The sequence below is a fragment of the Drosophila takahashii genome, chromosome 2R, assembly GCF_030179915.1.
Source record: "Drosophila takahashii strain IR98-3 E-12201 chromosome 2R, DtakHiC1v2, whole genome shotgun sequence".
In the NCBI taxonomy this organism is placed as follows: domain Eukaryota; kingdom Metazoa; phylum Arthropoda; class Insecta; order Diptera; family Drosophilidae; genus Drosophila; species Drosophila takahashii.
The window spans coordinates 26,543,271-26,559,159 of record NC_091679.1 but is presented as its reverse complement, the minus strand read 5'-3'; the positions used below and the strand labels follow the sequence as shown (position 1 = coordinate 26,559,159).

Genomic DNA, 15,889 nt, shown 5'->3' with positions numbered 1-15,889 from the left:
TTTAATTTCAATTCTGACATTTGTTTGTCTGCTGTCAAAATAAAGTAGCTTTGGCGCAAAAGAAATAAACCATAAGATTGCGATTGAAAATTTTCCAACCCACAAGCAGCCACCCATCCGCCCAGCATCCCTGCAACCCAAGCCCCACCCCCTGACCACCGAGTAGCTGAAACTTTTCGCTCTGACGCAATAATAATAATAAACTAAAGCTTGTTTGACTTCTCCGCAAATTCTTTGAAATCCTTGTGTGGTAATCTTAATTCAATTTGCTTGTGGTGGGGACAGTCGACTCGGGTGATAAACTCTGGCGTTACACATGCAAAGAGTTTTTGGTTGGGTCTACGGAGAAACCAGGAAATTTAATCTGAAAACTTAATCATAATAATGATTTTATAGCATAAAAGCATCCTAAAAATGTTGACAGGTGGGAATTAGTTTTTAGATTTATTTTCTTGAAATGTAAACAAAGCGAAGAGAATAAAATTCGTATGCTTATCTAAAGATTCTAAATTCTAAGTTTTGTGAAGTTTTGTTTCGGAGCTTGGTAACTCCTTAGAGTTTAAAAGATTAAATCAATAATTAAATAATTAATTATATTGATGAAAGCTTTTTGAAGAGGTTAACAAATTAAAAAAATTTTAATTTAAAATTTAAAGAAGTTTAAACAATTTTTTAAGCGAGTTGTTGTTGTCGTTCACAAATTGGTATGCAAACAGGATTAATTTTTCAGCATTCCTTTTTTTGTGAAAACTTTCCGGAATCATTTACCAAGCTAAAATGTAATATTTGTGCAAGCTTATTTCTAATGAACAGGATCTGACATAGGGATGGCTTTCCCTATAGAGCACAAAGCAAAACCATGAAGGGCATAATCAGTCTACGAATCCCCCGCCTCCCCCAACGCCGCCCCTTCAGCTAGAAATTAAGTACAATTTTCATTTTAAATTAAGCTGCCATGGCATCCCCGCCGAGCAGTTCCTGCCCGGCTTTCGACGTCATTAATCACCACAGAAGCAACAACATGCTGGCCAAAGAGCATTTGTCAGGGACTTTTGGGTTACTTCTTCGGTGGGGTAGAACATTTTCTAATCGCCCCCCTGCAAAAACAGGCCCACCTGTCTGAGTTTTATTTCTGTGAGAAAAATGGTCGCTAAATTTGCGTGAAAAGGCAAATAATTTGGAATTCCCAGGGGTTCTAAATAAGTAAATTTAAATTGCATTTGTATGCGTTCACAATTTGTGCTTCAACTTTTCTTTTTTGGGGGGCTCTTGGATCAGGGGCTTGTGTGTTTTGGCCACAGAAAGTTTTTGTTTGCGACCGTTGCCGTTATAAATTTGCGTGTCAAAAGCGACGAGGTGAAGGTTTTCCGCTTCTTTTTTTGATGTTTCGCATATGCGGAAGGAAGCTCTCCCCAACTTTTCTTCCCTGCCCGCCTGCTTTTCCGCGTGTCTATGTGTTTGGCCAAATGTTAATGTCCTTATCAGCGCTTCAGCATTTTTACATGTGTCCGCATTTGAAATATGCGGCAATGGCAAATGTTTTTCTGGCACTTTGCATGCACTGCACCCCATGCGAGCGAAAGAAGGACTGGGTATGGGATTTTCTTTCTTTTTGCCGCTCCTGTTGCCGCTTCCGCTGCAGTTGATGTCAAGTGTCAAGTGTCGGACAGTTGAAGTTATTTATTATAACGACAATTACACCAAACCAAAAGCTGGCCAAACAGCTCACGTCAGTGGGTTCGGTGCTCTGCGGGCTTCCTATGGCCATAATTACATTTCCCACGACTCTGGCGGCGAATGGAAATTAGAAAATGCCGAAAAGCGGAAAAGGAAGTGAGCGAACTTCGCTTCGTTGGTGTGCCATGTGAGTGCTTTGTTATTGCCTCTGCCACGCCCCCTTCCATCAGCACACACACACGCCAAGTCCTTTTATCGGAATCCTGGATCCATCGTCTCAATCGAAATCACCCTGCCCCCCGGAATCGGTGAAATTTGCTAATGTAATGATGCTTAAAAGTGTTTCAAAGTATTCCATTCCTTTGCCTTGTTTATTTTTATTTAAATGCCAGCATGTGTGGACCGTATCTGTGTGGGGGCGTTTGATTGAATTGAAAATGCTTTGCCAAAAAATTTCCATTCGCCTTCGATGGCTGTCTGTTCTCGTCTACGAGCCCGCCCTCTCTTTTCGATCGTTTTGTATTCAAGGGTTGAGGCACGTTGCGAATAATTTGCTAAATGGCTTAAAGCAAGTGACTGGCCGGATTGAAATGCTCGAAAGCCGCAACAACATTAATAGCCGGTCTGGACTTTGAGTTTGATTTTGGCAAAATCTCTGTTTAGAGTTACTGGGGAACTTTCGCATGGCACTAATGTTGTTGTTCTATCTTTATTGCTAGCAATAAAATTTACATTAACTACCAGAATGAGTAAGACGTTTTTGGGAGGGAATCCCAATTTAAATTACCTGAGTTGTCACGACAAAAAACGTAATATGTTTAATTAAATGGGTTTTCTATAGCTTATCAGCTGTAGACCTCAACTGACCCCCATTAAGTTTACTATCTAATTAGGTTCGAAAAGTCTAAACAAGATTACAAGCTCAAACAATGGAAGATTAATGGGGAACATGATAAATACATAGGTATGTGTATTATTCTCAGGAAAATATAACTTTTATTTAAAAGTATTATTTTACTCCTATCACAAAATCCTTAAGAGCAGGCAATAATCTGGAGTTTTATGGTTCCGCAATTAGTCAGTCAGAATTATCCTTAGAAAATGCCATCTGCAGCCAGTTGCATTACTTCAGATTTAGCGCCACTTCAACTATTTATTTTGAGCCGCTCGAGCATGTCGATACACAGACACTTGTGGCCAAGAACCTCAGCTTCCAAGGACCTTTTCCTTTGGCTAAGTTCAATGCCATAAGTCGCTGTTTCTGCTTCTGTCTCTGGCGGAGCTTCCTCTTTTTACTGTGTTTTTGTGGCTCTAATTCCATGTGTTCTGTGGGCATATTTAACGAGCGCCTGCTGTGCCACTTCAGGCACTATAATATGCCAAATTAAAACTTTAACTAGCGCGCCGAGAGTCCTACAGCGTCAGCATAAAGAGCAAGTGCAGCACAGCCAGCGACAGACTGTCATCATTATCATTAAGAGATACACACACACCCAACTCGTGTTCGCACCTTATCCCGCGCTTATGGCACTGAGAGAAAAAGTGGTCTGAAGGAAAAAATCAATATTAATGGGTGTTAGAGTCAGGAATTAAAAAAAAATATATATTAAACAACAATTTATTTACTGTCTATTTAAATGTGTTACTTGGTTGTTTTTTTGTTGTTTACATTTACAAACTTTACCTTTTCAGACCTTAAATTAATAGTTCATCTTAAAAAAATATCAAAAACGCTTTAATTTCTAATATAAGCTTATCATCAGTGTTATTTTGTGTGACACATTTTTTCTCAGTGTCTTTGGGCTGCTTTGGTGGTATTATTGTCGCTGTAGTTGGCACTGAAGTGGCCGTCATGAAACAGTCACCCAAAAGTGACAGAGTCGGTGAAAAAGTGGGCGAAAAGCTCGACGACGAGGTGCAGCTTCCGTTGCAGTTTGTTTTTCCTGCTCCTCGCAGACGGCTTAGTGGCATAAGCATCAGCATTTGGCCGAGAGGATGTGGAATGGTGGCAGTGCATCCGATGTGAGTGCCATGCCGCATTAAAAACAAAACGAAGGCGTTAATCTTTCCAACAAACCTAGTCCGTCTACATAACTTTGCTTGCACTTTGGCCTAACATAATTTATGCACTGCAACTAGACAGAAACTATGCGAAAAGGAGGGCGGTTTTGGGGTGGGGGCGTGGCAGGGCAGCATACGCCTAGCAGCATACGTAATTACACACTTCGGGATAATGCCAGAGCTTTAGTGGCAGCCACTTTGCATCATTGTGAATGTGAAGCACAGGAAATGAAGCAGGAAAGGCAAAAAACAATCAAGAATGCTGAATAAATAAAGCCAGGAAATTGTATACAAGAGCCAACAAGAGGCATTAAATTGCAGTGTCTGCATTTAGGTGTTGAGAAATAAAATCCTTGAAAACGACTGCTAAGATGGATTTGAAATGTAACTAATATTTATTGAAAAGGGTTGTGTTTCAGCAATAAAATTTAAAAAGTATCATTTGTTAATCCCATATAATTAATTGACATTGGAATCCCTTTGCCATTTATAAAGTGTTGATGCCATTATTTAAGTGTTTATAAGAGCATTATTTAGTTAGGTATTTAGACCAAAGTTCTTGTGAAAATATGTTATCTCAATTATTTTATCTCGATGTTTAGCGTTGATTGACTGTTCTTAAAAGAACAGATAGAACAATACCAATTCCTAATCAGCACTTGTACCATAACTAGCAATCGAAACGGTAAAATTTGCCAAGGCCTCAAAACTTTATGGCCATCGTTTTGGGCAGAACAATCAAAATGTTCGACTATAGACATCCAGACCCTTGAGCTTTGTTCGAAGCACTAACGAAACCTCAGAATTCGCTCTCCGATTTTTGCGAATTCCACTCAATATAGCAACGCATGCGTGTCGTAGTACGACAGCTAAACGCCACGAGGAAAAGTGGCGCCAGTGTGCTCGGGAAATCTTAACTTATTGGTTCTCTCAACTCTCAGTTTTTAGAAGTATTCACTCTCTTTGGGGCTCTTTCCTCACCAGCTGATGGCCCGAAGTTATTGCTAACATCGCGCTTCTATCGCCTAAAAGCGTGCTTCGGTTTTTCCTTTCAGGTTTTCCCTTGACTGTTTTTCCCTGTTTCTCGTGAAAATGCCTTGGGTTGAGTTGAGTTTTGGGTTCGGGGTTTGGTGTTTGGGGTCGGGGGAGTTTTGGGTGATTTTTCGGGGCTGGGTGACCGGGAGCAGCGACTCTTTGTTGCTTTTGTTGCCACTCTGCTCCTGCTTCTGCTTTCAATTCAATTTTTCGCCAGCTGTTGTGCTTAATTTGAACTTTAAGCATTTTCCTTGTTGTTGTTTGGGCATTTCCGGCTTTAATGCGGCGGCCGTTTTTCTGCGGCTGGGCGACAGCTCAATGTGAATGGAAAACGGAAAATGGAGAGTGAAGAGTGAAGGAGCGATTTCGCAGCATTGAGGAGTCCTTTGTGGGTCAACCAGTCAGCCTTTTAACCGCTAATGAAGACTTATTTCGCAGCCCGGGCAAGGCAATGCACTTATTTACGGTTAGGCTGGAGTATTTCGTATTTCCCATCCGAAATATGGACCGGTTGACAGTATAAATAATGTGTTCCTTTGCCAAAATTTATGGCACTTGTATGTCTTCTGGTCTTCGGCATCCACTTGGCTGCTATAAATTAGAGCCACCGACCAGTCCGACCTTAAATGCGAAGTGCGTGTGTGTGGCTCCAGGATCTGCGCCCCCATCCACCCCCTGCCACACACACACATTTCCGACACGCAACAAAACACACACATAGATACATTGCTACACTGGTATTGGAAAACAGCGGCTTTTGAGGCTTAAAAGCGTTTTGAGGTGACACATAATGATTAGCCAGCCATTAATTGCTTAGCACTCGAGGCACTGGATTACACTAATTAGGCGGCTTATTAACCTTAGACAGAGACACAGACACACAGTTACAGAACTTCCTTGGGGGCAAACGAATTTATTCCACGGCAATCCTTAAAACTATGTTCTTTCGTAAATTCTGTTGTTATAGAAATTTCCTAGGAAATTGTGCAGCAAAGGCAGCAGGGACGGCGAGGTCCGTGGTGATGATGGGGCGGCCCGTGATGATGCGGCGGTCCATGGTGACCTCCATGATGCGGGGGTCCACCGTGATGCGGTGGTCCACCATGTCCATGACCTCCGTGTCCTCCAGGTCCTCCGTGTGGTGGTGGCATTTTTTTTAAATATTTGCGTTTACTTCGAACAACGTGCGAATGGGTCCAACTCTTATAGGCAACTAAATCCCCATTGACAGTGCAAATCTAATCGAGACTCTCTCCCCTTATAAAGATAAGTCTTATCTAATCTGTTTCGTATGGCTTGCTAATCGATAGACGTGTTTGTTAGTACAAATTTTGGAATAATATTATGGCCATAGCGATGAGTAAGACCTTGTAAATGCTCAAAGAAGAGTTAGTCATTAGGAAAACCCCTCTAAGGTTGCCTCTGAAGATAAGAAAAGCTATGAAACATTTTATTTTAAAGGTAATCTTTTAAGAGGTCCGTCTAGTTTTATGAGTGTTATGCTAAAAACGATAAGATAGACCTTTGTAAGAAATTCTGAGTTTTTAAGAAAGAGTAAACAGAATTTTGTTGTATTTTTACAAAATATTTTAGAGTTTGGTTAAATCCTCTGGAGTGATATAAAGTTTGCTTTCAAAGTTAATCTATTCCAAGGTTCGCCCACTTTTATGAAAGGTTTGTTTGGAAAATCGATAAGATAAAGCTCCCAAAATAATCGAATATTATGCGGAATTTGGGGCTTAGTGGAAAGCCCCAAATCGATCACCACTATTCTGCAGAATTCCAGATAAAGACGCTTTAAATGTTCTTGGAACCTTTGCTTTATTACTTTTCTTCTGAACCCGAAATTGGAATACAATAGTACTTTATTTACTGCCCTTTACAATTCCAACTTTCCACCGTTCTGAATTTGTCAATTTGATTTTGCGATAACCATATAGAGCATGAGCCTTCATGCGAGTGGAACAACTTGATTTTAATTCCTGATTAAGGCACTCGTGGCCATGTAACTATTTACTTGCCTCATGTCATGACCCAGAAAAGTATTGCGAAAATTCGCCAGCCAAGTGCAGGAGGCACTTTGGCAAGAAACGAATGGAGAAACGGAAGGAGCAAGACCAATGGTTTGGCTTTTTGAATTCAATTAATTTTATCTGCATCAGTTTTCCTTTATAATCGCATCAGAGGGCGGCTCACATGCGAAACGGATCGCAACGGAAAGGGCGAAAGGACGTCCTTTCCCGAAAAAGGACCGCAGCTCGTAAAATATATAAAGTCATTGCGAAAGCCAATTTGTATATCAGCGTTGGCGGCTGAGGCCCGGCGATTATCAAACTGCGAAACTTACTTAAAATGCCCTCAAAGGGGGTGGGGCTTTTCTGCGCTGGGTTGGCGACGGGCGATGGGTATTTGAGTTGGCCCCGCTTTCATGGTAACAATTACATTTCACAGATTTTCATTTGGGGTCGCGTGTGCCGTTGCATGTTGCTGGTGCGGTCGCATTCGCGTCCGCTTTTCGCGTCCTTTATTTCGGGCTTAAAGGGGCTTACATTATCGCCGGGTTGGCAAAAGGCAACCGAATTTCCACTCTGCCTTTGGGCTGATGGGCGACGTCTAAATATGAGAATGTTGTGTGAAAATGTTTAAAATCCACGCGAGCCTCTCTTCGAGCGCAAATGCTTAGCACGCCATAAGTGTCAGCCAACCCGCCAGGCGGGCAGGATTGTGGTTTTCCCAGTGTATTTCCCGAGTATATGTATGTGGGTTTTTGTCCTTTTGGCCAAGGAGTGGCCACTTTTGCATACCTCCCCCTGAAAATGGCGTGGCGGGCGCTAAGAAAGGAAGTAAATAGTGGAAAAGGCATAAATAATAGCAAATAATACGGCGACAATGCGCACAAATTTGCCGCTAAAGTGTAGTCATTGTCGGGTCCTTCGTGGCGAAAAAAAATGGGAAAAAAAGAAGGAGTCCTGTGCGTGAGCTTAGCCGCAGGACCTGCCTTTGCTTTTTGCATGATTTCGCTGTTTAAATTTATTACACATTAGATTTATGATCGCGTTGAGTTGGCCCTCTCCATCTCCCTCGTCCAGCACTTATCACTGCCCTTTGTGGTGGCTTTAATTTCATTGTTACAACTTCTATTTGAACTGGGTGTGAAGCATAATTTATAGGTGGCACTGTGTGGTTGGTGTGTGTGCTTGTGTGTGTGCGAGTTTTTAAGTGATTTCTTTCGCTCGGCTGCCACTGGGCATGCACAATTATCGGGTGGCCTGTGCCACTTCTGTCACTCGCCTTGCGGTCGGATTTCCACAGCGGTTTTCCCCCGGCTTTCCCATTTAATCACAGGTTTTGGATAGCCTTGCGTGGCTTTTAAGCGCTTATTAGAAGTGTGACAGAATTCGAAGTTGAAGAGGAAACGGAGACGCCCCCTCACTTGCCACTTCCATTTGCCGCACACGAAGGCCCACTGTAATAATATGGGGCAGCCATTAGTTGTGCCTCGCTATACAAACAGTTGGCTAAATAATGTTGGAAATAGGTGAAAACTTCGATCAAAATAGATGGACAAATTTGATGACTGTTTTAAATATTTTACTAAAATTTAAATGCGGCCTTGGATATCCAAATTACTTATTCCTAAATCAGTTACCTTTGAAATTACGTTTCTTTGTAAAGTACACTTCAGTCATCACATTCTATCGCATTCTCTTCAAGTCACATGTGTTTTAACCTTTGTTAAATTTATAGTAAAATTATCATCACAGTTTTATTAAAACTTTACCACAAATTTTACACATTCCTCATTTTAAGAACGCGTAAACGCAAGCCAAGAATCTATAGTGTAATCCAAGATGACATCGATTGTGGAGATGCCCAAGGCGAATTTGGATGAGGCTCTGCCGCCATGGATGAAGATAGACTGGTCGGACGAAGTGCTCCACGACATTTACCGCGATTGGGGAACCTACTATTCCCGTCGCCGCCGCGAGAACTTCGCCCTGCACTATCTGAACAAGGCACTCGCCCTGGAGCCCACGGATCATATGACCCTGTACAAGCGGTGTCAGAGCAAGAGGAAGGCTGCCCAGATGTTGGGCGCTCTGGCCGACAGCCGAGATGCTGCCAGTGAGTATTTAAACGACTTCGTTTAAGATACACAACACCGTAGAAACATAATAACGACTTTATTAAAAAGGCGTAGGTAATACCTTAATGTTACCTTTACTTTATTTGATGTAATAAAGTTATTCAAAATATAACATTTTGAAGATTTAATATATCTAATATATGAATGGAATCATCACTCGCTGCCAAAACTTTAAAAAGTACTTTACACCTGACAAAATTTAATTAAATTCGGCCGATTATGGGATATTAAATATTAAATTAAATATTTTGGATTTTTTTACGTTTTAATATATTTCTTCTTTCAGAACTGGCCCTTAAGGTCGATGGCGAGGAGAAGGCCATCATTAACTTGGATATTTGTGACGTGCTGTATGAATTAAACCAGTTTGAGAACAGCAAGGCCGAGATGCACAATAACATGCGGATCTTTATTGGCAATAAGAGGAATAGCTTCTTGCAGCGCCAACTTGTGGTGAGAATTTATTTTTAAAAAGTCATAATAATAAAGACAAAATAACCCATTGCCCACATTAATATAACCTTGACAATATTATAGGGCAATAAAATAAGATATTTTGATAATAACTTAGAATATTGTACACAATAAGTTATATTATTCTACTAGGTGGATGGGGTGATCAAAGATGTGACTGGAGAGGCCATGTCGGAGTTCTTCATGAAGAATCTAAAAACGGTCAACATTGTTCACGACTTGATCATGGAGAAGGAAAGGATCGACAATCGACCCCTGTGGAAGATTCTAAAGGAGCAAGGCAAGTGCGATGTGCAGAGTATTCCGGAGGTCCCGGAGGAGATGCTGTCGCCAATGGAGATTGCTCGTCGAAAGCGGGCCTTCAACATCTTCCACCAGTCCTATATCAACGACTCCTGGATCGATGTGCTTTTCATGAAGATGCTCTGCAAGAATCCCAACCTCCTGCTGCCCCAGTGCAAGGAGTCGTCCTACTTCCTTCAGCTGCTCTCTAGCAAGCAATACGAAATAGTTCGTAAGTTTATGGTAAGCTGGGATTAGTGGGGGTTTTCAGCTGTCGATCCTTATCCTGGCTTTTCCCCTCGGCAGAAAATGCTGCAGTCTCGGTGTCCCCTCTACCTGGTCAATTACCTGAAGTACCGCAATAAGGCCATGTCGGACAGATACCGAGAGGCCTACCTGTTTCGCGTACAGTATCAGACACATCGTAACATGAACAAGGCCCTGAAGCAGATCCGAGCACTTCGTAAGGCCAAGAAGGTGCAGGTGAGTATGTATGTATGTGTGTATGTATGTATGTATTTTCCAATATCGTCGGATAAGATTTTTTGTATACCCATTTATGGCAAAGAGGAAGATTCTTAGTTTTGGTTTTTAGTTCGAAGTAATTTTTTCAATTTTATTTGATCTGGAATCTATATTATATGGCTTGTCTTCTTAAACGTTATAGAACTGGGCTTAAATACCTTTCTCTCAAAAATATTTTTATAAAGAATTTCAAAGGCGACACTTGATCTTTAAGCCCAAGTCGCTATCTTTTAACTTAAAATCAAAATCCCCACTTCAATATCATTACACCAATCCTTAGCAACTGGCCAAATTCGTGGAGGAACTGATGGGCACATACGTGGTGCTTAAGACAGCTCGTGTGATGTGCTGGAAGTTCGAGTTCCTCAACGAGGTCTACAACACGATGGCTTTGGCTCTATCCGAACAACTTCGAGTGCCCAGGGGTTTCTCGGCCCAAGGAAGTAATGGAATTCTAAGGTTACTGCGTTTGCCAGTGGAAAGGATCAAGGACTTTGTTTCACTGACCTTTGGAGATAGACAACCGGAGCCTGAGGGTAACGATCCAGCAACCATAAGGGCCAAGTAGGTGGAAAATACTCGGATAATTAAGTAGTAAAATCTTAAATATCCGTTAATAAACTTTACAGAAAGTTGACTGCACGCCTAGAACATCGAATGAACTTTGCCAAGTATTCAATTGAAAAGTGCTATTTGTTGCATCAGATTTCCCAGTCGTATTTGGACCAAGGACGTCACTCCGAGTGTGCTTTTAACGCTCGCAAGGCAATTAAAGGTAAACCTTCTGAAAATAAATTATATATTAAGTTTTCCAACTCCCCAGAGAGCAAGAACTGCAACAGCAATCTGTGGAAGTTCCTCAGCGTGGTTCAGATAGTCAAGGCCAATGCCATTCTGCACAAGCTGGAACAGACTAAGGAGGCCCTAGATGACGCCCTGCCCATCGCCCACAGCCTCAATTCTCCTGAGTTGGTATTGTTCATAGAGAACTGCATGATGTGCAACACGGAGGACTCGATCAACAAGCGGGCCACCCTAATGCAGTCGCGTCGGGTGAGCAAGTCCGAATCTGTGGCCACCCAGTCATTACTTAGCGGTCAGGAAAATGAAGACGGCTCGCAAGGATATAAATCGGCGTAATTCCCGATCTAATATTTAACATTAACATTTTACTTTCTTTCGTTACTAATGTTTGGCATATGTTTACACTTGGAAAATAAATAATTCACAAATGTGAAAAATATGTATACCTAATAGGTATTACCTATTATTTCCGAATTTTATAAAATACACTACAAATCAGATCAATTATAAAATTTGTTTGTTTTTTTAACAGGCAAACTATTTATTTATTTATGTATATAGAGCGAACTTAAAGTTAAAACTATAAGCTAGCTATGATTTAAGAGCTCTAGCTGCAAAGGACTTCAGCTCGTTGAAAGCAGGCAAACTAACTTCTAAACATTTCCAATAAATGTAAAGTTTTTTTGTATCTTAAGTTAATTTATGTTTGCCCGTGTGAGCAAAAAACCCAAGTGATTTCACTTATTATTGTGCACTTAACATTTCTATTTAAACTAAAGTTTATCCCACGTAAAGTTCGTAATGAATTTGGTATCTTCATGGGCAGCAATAAAAGGCGACGTGTGATTAAAACTTTTATTTTGTCCCACATTTTAAGCAAAGGTTCGCGCACACAAGCACACATACGCATACACACACACACAACCTGGAGAAAGGTGTCGTAAAAATTCTATCAACTCGATTAAATTATAACAAGTGGATTTTCATGTTTTTGTGCCGCATTTATGTGTTTTTATTGTGCTAATTTTATGCCAGTCCTGGCGTGGTGAACACTTCAAGGAGCAGCTCCTTGGGCAATTTCGGCAGAGAGGTGAAACGCACACACAATCGCACGTGTGTGCAGATAGGCACCTGGTGGCACCTGCAATAATACTTGGCACACATTTAGTGGCAGCATTTAGTGGCACACTGCGGTCGCAGGATCCAACGGCGAAGTTCATTCTTGGGACATTTCCACTCTGGCTTTCCCGCTTCCACCGCCACCGTCACTTTTGGCAAAGTTTCCGTCCTTCCATCAGCCACTTGCCACCTTTTTACCAACCACCCACCTGCCCACCTGCCCAACGACAACCCACCTGGTTCGGTGGCCTCGGCTCGGCTTTTGTCTTATCAAAGTTTTTGGCGCGCATGTGTTTATGCCACAAATGGCACTTTTGCGGCAGCGCATTTTATTTTTTACTGCCACTTTTCGCCATTTTGCTTTATCATTTTTATATATATTGTGTATATATATTATATGTTCGTGTGTTTATAGAGAAACAAAGCTGATAGGCTTGGTCCTGACCTCAGTTAAACTGGCTATTGGTATTTTTGGCCAACGTTGCGTATACTCTATTTACCTGTCTCTGTTTCACAGAAGGTCCTTGCCTGCCTTTTTATTATGTCTACATTTGTTGTACAGAAAATTTAATAAAAACAAAAGTAGCTCCGTTTTAAACATTCCCCCGCTAATAAATCTGCGTGAACCCCATTAACCCCTTAGTTATGTTCTGCCAGTCGCTGGAAAGTAACGACTCTATTAGTCGCCTGCTTATATAGAGTAGAGGAATTCAAATTGCCGCCTAGTTCGTTTTTATTATCCTCGAGACGGAGTGGAAGCTCTGGTGAAAGGTATGCAAGCCAACTAATGACCCTGTATTTATATGACAGGGGAAAGTTTATAAATATTTATGGGCTCCGCTGTTGCTTCAGCTTCGAATGCTGCTGTTGTTGTTGCTGCTTGCTTTCATCAAGCTAAAAACTCATTTGCTTATTTTAAAATTCCGAGCAGGCGTAGTTTCATTTTTGACACCCGGCATTCGCCGCCAGTCCCCCCAAAACCGATGTTTCCCCATTCCCACCATTTCCTTTTAGGGATCTGCCGCACGTTGTTGCCATTGTCACGCACACACGTACTATATTTTTTACGCGCATATCATATTACACCCTCCAAACACACAGGGACATTCCCCTGGCTTAAAGGACCCTCTTCCTGCTCCTCCACCCAGAAACCCAACCCCTTTCCCAACAGGGGATGGAGATGCTACTGGGGATCCATCGGGGTTTTGGGGCCCAGTCGAAGTAAATAGAATCACGTACACTAATTATCATCGCCATTGCACGAAGGGCGCTCAAAAATATATATTTTTATTAATTTCAGCAAGGTAACGCCCCTGCGAACGGAACGGAACCCACGAACCATCTCAAATCCCATCCTGTCTGCGGTGTTGGGTAAAATTTTTAATTGAGATCCCCGCTTTATGATAGCAACGAGGAACTATTCGCTCGAAATTGATGCGACTCCTGATGCTGATGGGGCCACTTGGATGGTTGGTTTCGAATGCAAAGTGCGTCGTCGGATATAGTTCTGAGTGCCCAGATAAGGTGGCATATTTAATTAGCTGCCCCATTTGGCATTATGCGACATTAGCGCGTTTCAAGTTTCCCCTGATAGTTTGTGTAATGTGAGTCATTCAATTGATAAAGCTAGAGGGGAATGAGTGCACCGGACTTGGGTGTGATTAAAGTGGAAATTCTACTCAAAATAAATGCAAAATTATAATCCAAATAGAGCGGCATATTTGGTAATGTGATAGCCTTGAAAACTATCAAACCTAAGGTTTAGGTCAGAATTAAATTGATCATATTTACTGCGTTTTAAAGCAATAAATGATAAATGCTATTTTAGATCCTCATGACAATGACGTAGTTGGGTAGACCGCAGTTTAAACACTAGATAAGACAATATAAAAACAAACCAGATAAAAATGATTTGCATTTAATCACATTTTTATAAGTTGTATGCCTTAAGAAATAGCTGTGTTAACTTAAACTACAGTGTTTCCGTACAAAGCTGTAAATAAAATCATGTAATACATAACCCATCGATTTGGTATTTCCTTATCATAAAGCTGGTTGGACAACCAAGGTGAGACCACAACGAATCGCAGGGTACTTCACACAAATCGCTGGCAACTGATAACAGTTCCAGTTACTTTTATCTATAGATAAAGGCACAGATTGGCGAGAGCGCGACTATAATAACACAATCCCTCTGTTGTGACCAGTGCCAAACGAAACGCGTGCGGTGCAACAAGTGGGCTTAAAAATATTATTATTTAATAGACCAAGCTACAAATCAGCATGGACCACAGAACTCGCGTTGTTGAGGTGGTGCAAGTGGCGCCCCAACCCAACACCACGGTGATCGTTCAACCACCTCCGCCGCCGCCGCCTCCGAAGGACAACAGCTGCTGTTGCTGTCCCTGCTGCCCCTGCTGTTGCGGATGTGGCGACTGCTGTTGCTGCTGCACCATCATGTGAAGAGACGAAGCAAACGGAGCCCCCAATCCCCTAATTCGTAACGTTAAATTAACTTTCTATGTCTACGGCGGCCACAAACAATTCACACTGTTTTTTCGTGCAATAAAATTTTACGATTCCTTATAAATAACGCTGTGCAGTCCGCTTTCTCTTTTGGGGGGAACCCGAACCGCTGGTAAAACATATTGTCTTACATAAATCTCAATGCCAAAAGACCACATAATAATAAAAAGCCAAATTTAATAACGTGCCCCAACAATTTGTAGTTTTATGGCGGCCAAGCGGGCTGAATCCTTTTTGGCTGCTGGAAATGCTCACCACATCATTTCAAAGTTAGTTCACATTCCGAGTTATTATTTATATGTTTCTCAATTTGCCAATAAAAGCGGAAAATGTGTCAAGAGTGCTGCCAACTCCGGTTCCATGGGCCTGCTGCTCTCATTTGATAAAGGATTTTATGACTCTTGGCGCTTGAATTGCAACCGCAGCGACAGAGTTCCCGCCCCAAATATTTTGACGAGGGTCCCCAACTGGGACATTATATATATGTGGGCGGGAGTTTCGACTGCGAGTGTTGGCCTGCTCATTTAACATAACTTTTTGGCTCGCTCTCTTTCTTTGCCAAACGTTTATCTAAAGCCCAAACAATATTACTCATACGCAACGTGATATTCCAGCCGGAAAACCGTGGTGCAGATATCTAAGTGAAGTGGATAGTGGTTCTGACTTTGTAATTTGTTAATGATTAAAACCAGTAAATAAAATGTATGAGCCGGAAAAATACAAACTTAAGCCCAAATTGGGATTCGCTTTAAACCTGTTTCCAGTTTCGCCCATGTGGAAAGCTCCTAATGTTATTGACAAACAACTTATCATAACATGTTTAAATATTTAAAAAGGAAATACCAGTATTTAACGGAGGCTTACTCTTTTAAAGCAGGATAGAAATAAATGGGAAGAAAACTCTAACAAATAATGTATAAGTTTCGTTGATCTTAAGATCTAGAAATAAATACTTCATTTTGGATGAACTAAGTACTGTATTATAACACCTTCTTATGATTTTCTTCTATTACTTATACTTGATTTTTTGCAATATTCAAAAATAATTGGGTGTGCTTAGAAAATGACTGTTAATTTTAAGAATTGCCCCACTGTAGCTGGTTGTTTCAATGTTATTTGCGTGTACACAAATTCGTAATCAGGGCAGGGCATTGATCAAATGCCTACCGGCTTTAGATAATAATGAGTAAGATATTTCCACCAAAACGCCAGCCGTTTGCGTTCGATGTTTCAGTTAAA

General features: G+C 41.4%; 1 protein-coding gene across 1 annotated transcript; it reads left to right on the top strand.

Moving 5' to 3' along the window:
- The first annotated feature begins 8,455 nt into the window (after positions 1–8,455).
- Positions 8,456–11,450, top strand: LOC108060447 (uncharacterized). The gene is made up of 7 exons (XM_017146157.3): positions 8,456–8,898; positions 9,207–9,373; positions 9,527–9,919; positions 9,983–10,159; positions 10,482–10,765; positions 10,831–10,976; positions 11,025–11,450. Exons 1-7 carry the CDS (start codon positions 8,625–8,627, stop codon positions 11,339–11,341), a joined length of 1,758 nt encoding a protein of 585 aa, XP_017001646.2. The 5' UTR covers positions 8,456–8,624; the 3' UTR covers positions 11,342–11,450.
- The last annotated feature ends 4,439 nt before the right edge of the window (positions 11,451–15,889 follow it).